This window comes from Lipotes vexillifer, unplaced genomic scaffold, assembly GCF_000442215.2.
Source record: "Lipotes vexillifer unplaced genomic scaffold, Lipotes_vexillifer_v1.1 scaffold1011, whole genome shotgun sequence".
Classification (NCBI taxonomy): Eukaryota; Metazoa; Chordata; class Mammalia; order Artiodactyla; family Lipotidae; genus Lipotes; species Lipotes vexillifer.
This window is the reverse complement of record NW_006787698.1, coordinates 4,590,181-4,597,861: the sequence shown is the minus strand read 5'-3', so window position 1 is coordinate 4,597,861 and position 7,681 is coordinate 4,590,181. Positions and strand designations below refer to the sequence as shown.

The window sequence follows — 7,681 nt, the reverse complement described above, 5'->3', positions numbered from 1 at the left end:
AGCGGCTGGGCCCGTGAGCCATGGCCGCTGAGCCTGCGCGTCCGGAGCCTGTGCTCCGCAACGGGAGAGGCCACAACGGTGAGAGGCCTGCATACAGCAAAAAAAAAAAAAAAAAATGTAGGTGAGGCTACCTTTGTTAAAAAAAAAAAAAAGTGGCTGTGAGGCCTGCTCACCCTGTGTTCACATCCACTTCTGTGCTCACGCCTCCTGGGTCCCAGGCCCCGGGCCCAGCATCAAGGAGGCTACTCTGCAGGAGCCCACAGTCCATTTAAGCCTTGAGGTCAGGAAGTTGGACGTGGGCAGATCCCAGCCCTGCTCTGTGGCAAGTCACTCACTCTCTGAGTCTTGGTTTCCCTCCTCTGTAAGAAGCGGTTCAATACTCATGCGTTGGTTTAGCAAAACAATCCCTGGTTCATTCTGGTCTCACTTTTTGGGCCCTTCTGTGAGGGTGTCTAGCCCCGTGACAGGCGCGGTGGGGCGAGAATAGGCCAGACTCAGCTCTCGGAGAGCTCCCAGGTGGTTGTGCCCACAGACCCCCAGGGTGGACATTCCTTCAGCACTCACTGGGCTTACCTGCAACCCCTCCATCCTGTAACAGCCTGGAGAGGCAGGTGTCATCCGCTTCTTCAGGTGGGGACACTGAGGCATGGAGAAGTCAGTTGACATCCCCAGGACATGCAGCCAGGGTGTGGCAGAGCCAGCATTGGAACCCCAGGCCACCCTGGAGGAGGCTGGTACTGGGCTCAGACCCCAGCTCTGTGGCCTTGGGTGTTGGTGCTGGGGAATTGGCGTTGGTAGGAGCCCCTCTCTTTACTCACTGCTGCCTCTGCTGTGCACCTACTGTGTGCCAGGCCCTGGATGAGACTCAGAACACAGATGACATATACATATAGCTTAGCAGCCACCTCTTCTCGTGTGGAGATTGTAGGGCTGTGGCCAACTACAGGTTCTCTCTCTGGGCCTTGCTTTCTCCATCTCAAAATGGGTCTGGCCGTGCTCTGTGACTAGGTTATTGCAAACGGCTACTCACGCATTCCTCCACTTATGCATTCACCAGATGTCTGCTGAGCACCTGCTGAGTCCCAGCCCTTGAGGTGACTGCCTCCGAGGAGCCCAGTCATGCTAGACATCCTGGTTGAACGGAGGTTGGGCTTGGGAGTCAGGCAGGTTGAGGTGTGAGCCTCGGTCCCCCTATTTAGGAACCTTGTGGCCTTGGTTGCTCTTTTTTTTTTTTTTTTTTTTTTTTTTTTGTGAGTGTGCGTGTGTATGTTCCTTTGTATAATTTTGCTGGTTTATGTTTGGTTTTACCATTTGTCCTAGGGTTCTGTCTGTTCATTTGTTTTGTTCTGTTTTGTATTTTTAAAATTTTTTTTGTTTTTTGTTTTTATTTGTTCTTCTTTGGTAAAGGTAAAAACCCACCAGAACAAACAAATGAAGAGGAAATAGGCAGTCTACCTGAAAAAGAATTCAGAGTAATGATGGGGCACGAACCCGTGTCCCCTGCATCGGCAGGCGGACTCACAACCACTGCGCCACCAGGGAAGCCCCCTTGGTTGCTCTTTGACCCCTTTCTCTATTTGTCTGATGAGACGAGCGTGACTGTGAGAAGAAGCACATCCATGCCTTGGTGCCAGGCCTGGCCAGAGGCGAAGGTGAAGTGCTCTCTAGAGGTGGACTGAAGGCCCGAGCCTGCTCTGCCTGGGCACTCAGAGTGGGCGCTGGGCCCACGCCCACAGCCTCCCCGCCCCTGCTGAGCACACTGTTGAATCCCCACCGCTACCCTGCCAGATGGGTCTAGTGGCTGGGCCCATCTTACAGATGAGGAAACCGAGGGCCATGGACGGGCACGTGCAGTGGCTTCCGCAGGCTGGCCTGCCAGTAAGCGGTGGGCTGGGAGCCAAGATCAGGCAGCTGACCCTGGGGCCCCCGCTCTCAACTGGGTGCCCCCGCCTCCCACAACGGGAGTTTGCTGCCCATGCTGGGGGTGTTTTATTTTTGACATAATCAAGAGGAGATCGTGAAGGAAAGCCCACAGCAACCCAGTCCGGTTCACTTTGCCAGTTATCCACAGGCCAATTGACGTATCTTTTTTTTATACGTATATATAATTTTTATTTTTGTATTTACTGCCGCGCGGCATGTGGGATCCTAGTTCCCTAACCAGGGATTGAATCCGTGCCCCCTGGAGAGGAAGCACAGAGCCGCAACTGCTGGACCACAGGGAAGTCCCTGTGTATCTTAATTGCTTCATTTTATTGCAGAGTTGCTTAAAAATGTTTGAATGCTATGGATGTGTATAAAGCAGGTGTCCCAAGACCCTGGGGTGTTATAAAAAGCCTTTTCAACTTGATTCGTTTTTATGAGTGGGCAGTCCAGGCCCATTTTGAAATTTAGCATGTCCACAAGGGCCCTGCAGTAAAGACTCCCTCCTGGCTCCGCAGGGTCTTTTCCTACAACCGCTTCTCAGAGCAGTTTGTGTGTGTCCTTCCAGTGAGATTTTATTATGCATTTCAAATGGATATGTATATATGTTCCTGCATTCCCCTTTTCTTGACTCAAATATTGCCATGCCTGCATTGGTTTGACTTTATCTTGGGCGTCTTTCCATGTTCAGAAATGAGAGCTTTCTCATTTCTCCTGTAGCTGCGCCATATTCCATTTTATGGACTCTGTGCTATGTCCTACTGGCGGGTAGTGCGTTGCTCCAAACCACACTGCAGTCATCCGTGCAGCATTCTGGACCCAAGAGGAACAGCACTGGTTCTCAGGACAGCTATTGCCGCGCCAAGGTGCCCAGTCCTGTTGAGGGCTTCTGCGTGGCCTTGTCTGACCCCAGCTCCAGCTCTGTGGCCTGGGCAAGGGACTGCCCCTCTCTGAGCCTCAGTTACTTCACCTACAAAGCGGGAGTGCTGAAACAGCGCCTGTGGCACCTGGCCCATGGGCATGCAGGGCCCAGCTGAGTGCTCTCACAGTATCTGCTCGCCCTGGGACAGCCCCGGCCCACAATTCCAGCACCTACAACACCCTGAAAACCAAGAGTTTTGTTCCGAGTTGGGCAGGCTCACTGGGCAGCAAAGCCTGAGTTGAACTGACGTGGGGTCGTCTGTGGCCTTTGTCTTTGCATCTTGCTGCCGGGCTGTTCACAAGCTTGATTTCCAGGGCGCCTCAGAACCCACCGGGGGTGACTGATACATAATACAGGGTGTGTGCGGCACCCTCCTTTCTCATCTCCCAAACAGCCTCAATCCTGGAACATATCTGGCTCCAGGGTCTGGAGAGGGGGCTGTGGGCCGGAAGTATCAAATGACTGCATCAAGGGTGGGGTGAAGGGGCCTCTCTGGCCTGCTCGTGACCACATCCCTGTTCCCGCCACTCACTGGCTGTGTGACTCCACCCTCCAGCCCAGCACCACCAGCCTCAAACCCAAGCTTGGTGGCCACCTGCCTCACCGCCAGGCTGTGTGCCCTTCCCAGCCCCACCTGCATCCTCGGCCTGAGGTCTGTGGCAGGGCTGCACTTCCGAGCCACCTGCTTCTTCCGCTGGCCCCTCCTCTTTGAGCCCTGCAGCTTGTGCTTGGGAATCCCAGGCAAAGTCCCAAAGTGGCACTGGAGCGAGGCCTGGGGGAGTTGACCCATATGGAGTGGGTCGTGGCTCTGCCCTCCCACCAACAGTATGACCTTGGGCATGCTGACCTCTCTGAGCCTCAATTGCCCCCTCTGAAAAATGGGCAGAATGTAGCATCCTGGGGCCATTCAGAAGATTCGATGAGCTAACGCTGAAACCAGGCACAGGACAGTGCAGGGCCCCGAGTCCATCCTCTCTGGGGGTCACTGTCATCGGGATCCTCATCTGGTCACCGTTGTCACTTCACGTGACGGTGGTCACTGCCACCCAGGTGCTTATGACTGCCTCTGCCCCCACCCCCCAGCTGGCGTACGGCCAGGACGGGCAGCTGAAGGGCTTCGCTGTGCTGGAGTACGAGACGGCGGAGATGGCGGAAGAGGCACAGCAGCGGGCAGACGGCCTGGCCCTGGGGGGCAGCCACCTGCGCGTCTCCTTCTGCGCCCCTGGGCCCCCTGGCCGCAGCATGCTGGCTGCGCTCATTGCTGCCCAGGCCACGGTGAGCGTGTGCCAGAGGGAGGGTGCCCCAGAGGGTGGAGATGGGGGAGCCAAGGGACCAGGCGGGCACCCTCTGTGGCCAGGCAGGACCCTGAGCTGCTCCTCTTCCTTTCTGCAGGCCCTCAATCGGGGCAAAGGGCTCCTGCCCGAGCCCAACATCCTGCAGCTGCTCAACAACCTGGGGCCCTCCGCTTCCCTCCAGCTGCTGCTCAACCCCCTGCTCCACGGTGGCGCGGGTGGCAAGCAGGGTAAGGCAAGCAGGGGCCAAGCGCTCTCAGAACCGGGCACCTCCTGCAACCGTTCCCACCTGAGCTTCGAGTGACATGAGCCCATGAGCGGGGGCTGGGATGAGAGTGATGCTCCCCCAAGGGAGCTGGTGCCCTGAGCCCCTTGCAGGGGGAGCAGGGCAGCCTGCAGGGAGGCAGGGTGGTGGAGGGAGGGACCGTCCCCTCCTGGGGGGACTTATCTCCCAGGCCCTTTTCTTTGGTTGTCAGTTGCCCTCTGGCAGCTTCAGTTTCCTGCTCTCCACAGGCCTGGGGCTGTGTTTAATTGATGGGGGGGTTCCACCCGGGGCCTGCCTCCCATTTTCTGGGTCTCCCCACAGGCCTCCTGGGCGCACCCCCGGCCATGCCGCTGCTCAACGGGCCCGCCCTGTCCACAGCGCTGCTGCAGCTCGCCCTGCAGACCCAGAGTCAGAAGGTAACGGCAGGCCGTGGGCCACGGGCTCCCTCCTCACTCACATCCCGCAGCCCCTTGTCATTCCGTTTCCAACACCAGTTGTACCCACCAACGGGTGGTTCACTATCAGTGGGGCTGTGGACCATCAGACTGTGTCCCTGGGGCCCATTATGGGGCCCGGCCTGTCGCAGGTGCTCAGGACTCAGGAAGTGACTCAGTCAAAGCTGAGGCCGCACAGGGGAGTAGAGGGGCCTCTCATCCCCTCCCCCTCAACACACACACACACACACTCACACTCACACTCACACTCACTCACTCACTCTCTCACTGCCCTGGGTGGTTTGATTCACTGGGGCCAAGTCAGTGGTGCAGATGTGTCTGATGGTAACTGACAGAAGGTAAGGTTGTGTGTGGGCTTGGGCCCTGTGTGGCTAAGAGTGACTGAATCCACATGTGGCTGTCACACGCCATGTGCCTGAAGTCGACGTGGTGTTGTGTGTGTTAAGACGCTGTGCTTCCGTGATAATCAGCAAGCGGGCTGGGTGTGAGATGGTGGGTGCCAAAGAAGGACTGTCACAGTGTGGATATTTCACAGTAATTGACAGTGTGGGTGACAGGCTCTGACCCGCTGTGCATGGTCCGTGTTCCCTGGGTCTCCCCAGCACCTCGGGCAGGCCCTGGCATGCAGGAGGCCTCGGTCACCATCGGCTGGGTGGGTGATGGCCAGGCTATCACAGACATTGGGAGACACCCGGTGTGTCTGCCTGTGATTGGCTGTGGGCTGGAGTCTCGGTGTGCTGGGCATTGTGACCCACTGCCCTCGTCTCCAGCTGATTGTGCTCTGTCCCTAGAAACCTGGGATCCTGGGAGACTCTCCCCTAGGCACCCTCCAGTCTGGGGCCCAGCCGGCCAGCCCCCTCCTCGGGGAGCTGTCTGCAGGTAATGCAGACCCTGCTCCTTCCCATCTCTGTGGGCCCCACCCCACTTCCCCTCTGGGCCCCTCTCCTCACTGGGCGTGGTAAATTCCCAGCTCTGCAGCTTTGGGCAAGTGACCTAACCCCTCTGGGTCTCAGTGTCCTCGCCTGTCAGTTGAGTGTGTGGGTACGCACCTCCCTGGGGAGCCATGAACATCTGGGAGTTGATGCACTTTGAGGGCCCTGCTCAGTGTCCAACACGTAGTTGCCCCCCCCGCTGCTGGCCCTGGTCCAAGTGGAGGCTGTAGAGCCCTGGGAGGAGGTGGCCTGTGTGGTTGGGCTGCTGACACCCTCCTCTTCTCTGTAGGAGGGGGCCTGCCCCCGGAGCTGCCACCCCGGCGAGGGAAGCCACCACCCCTGCTGCCACCACTGCTTGGCCCCTCTGGGGGTGACCGGGAACCCATGGGCCTGGGTCCCCCAGCACCCCAACTCACTCCACCCCCTGCTCCTGTGGGGCTTCGAGGCACTGGTCTCAGAGGCCTGCAGAAGGACAGGGGGCCTTTGCCAACGCCCACTGGGGTAAGGCCCTGCCTGCACCCGGCACCATTCCAGCCCCCTGCCTTGCGAGGGCCCCCTTGCCAGGGGCCCTCGTGAACCCGGTCCTCCTGCCACAGGTCTCGCTGCTGGGGGAGCCTCCCAAGGACTTCCGGATCCCCCTGAATCCCTACCTGAACCTACACAGCCTGCTCCCAGCCAGCAATCTGGCGGGTAAGGAGGCCCGGGGCTGGGGAGGCGCTGGGAGAAGCCGCCGCCCAGCTGAGGGCCCCCTGCCTAACCCCCCAGCCCCTGGAGGTGGTGGCAGCAGCAAAGCTTTCCAGCTCAAGTCCCGCCTGCTCAGCCCCCTCACCAGCGCCCGCCTGCCCCCCGATCCAGGGCTGCCCGACAGCTATGGCTTCGACTACCCCTCAGTAAGTACCTGGCCGCCCTGGGGGCAGCCCTCCCAAAGGCCGGCTGCTGTGGCCCTTTGTCCCTTGGGAGCAAGTCACTCTCCAAACCGACATTTCTCTAGTACTGATGGTGACAGGCCAAGCATTAGGGAGACAGCGGGGAATGTGCTGGACACAGTCCCTGCCCTTAAGTCTCTTGTCTGTTTGTCTCTGCGCATCATCAAACCCTGCTTCCTGTCAGTCAGTTTTTCTCTCCCGAGAGGCCTGCAGCCACACTTCTGCTTCTCCTTAGAGACAGGGCTCAGCCTCCGCTCTGTCTCTCTGTCCTCCTCCCCCTCCTCCCCTCTGCGATTCATGTCTCTGTCCCTGGAGAGCTGCCCCTTCTGTGATTCCCTCTAGGCCAGACGTTGCAGACTGGCCACCTGTGTTGTGTTTGGCCCACAGTGGGTTTTTAAAAAAATAACCGAAATAAATGCCAGTGCCAACATAAAAAAACCACAGGAGTTCACACAACCTGGATGCCCCGCTTGCCTTGAAAACTCCAAAGCCCTGGCCCCATTGGGGCCACACACTCTCACAGCCCTCTGGGGTCCAGGTACAGTCACCCCCCTGGGACTGGGTACCTATTCTGTCTCATTGTCCCACCCTGCTGGCTGAGTTTGCCCCCATACACTAGAGTTTGCCCTCTCCTGGAGGGTGCTGACTTCCCCGGTGACAGCTGTGCCGTGGAATTGAATCAAGGGTGAGCTTGGTTACAGACCCCAACCCAACGTGCTTCTCCCACTTTCATTCAGGATGTGGGACCTCGGCGGCTCTTCTCTCACCCACGGGAGCCAACCCTCGGGCCTCATGGACTCAGCCGACACAAAGTAAGAGCTGCCCTGTCCACCCTACCTCCTGGGTGTATCAGTTAGCTTTTGCTGCATAACAAGCAATTCCACCACTTTGTGACTTAGAACAGCAAATATTTTATTTTCTCACCATTCTGTGGGGTGGTGGGTGGGCAGTTCTTTGCAGTCACCT

The 7,681-nt window shown here is 58.2% G+C and overlaps 1 protein-coding gene across 1 annotated transcript in view; it reads left to right on the top strand.

Moving 5' to 3' along the window:
- Nucleotides 1-7,681, top strand: part of RAVER1 (ribonucleoprotein, PTB binding 1) — a 15,239-nt gene that overhangs the window by 6,213 nt on the left and 1,345 nt on the right. The window contains exons 5-11 of the mRNA XM_007460660.1: nt 3,929-4,120; nt 4,238-4,367; nt 4,724-4,818; nt 5,649-5,736; nt 6,079-6,290; nt 6,386-6,679; nt 7,453-7,527. Of these exons, the coding sequence (XP_007460722.1) occupies nt 3,929-4,120; nt 4,238-4,367; nt 4,724-4,818; nt 5,649-5,736; nt 6,079-6,290; nt 6,386-6,679; nt 7,453-7,527 (1,086 nt within the window). The remainder of the gene's footprint in view (nt 1-3,928; nt 4,121-4,237; nt 4,368-4,723; nt 4,819-5,648; nt 5,737-6,078; nt 6,291-6,385; nt 6,680-7,452; nt 7,528-7,681) is intronic.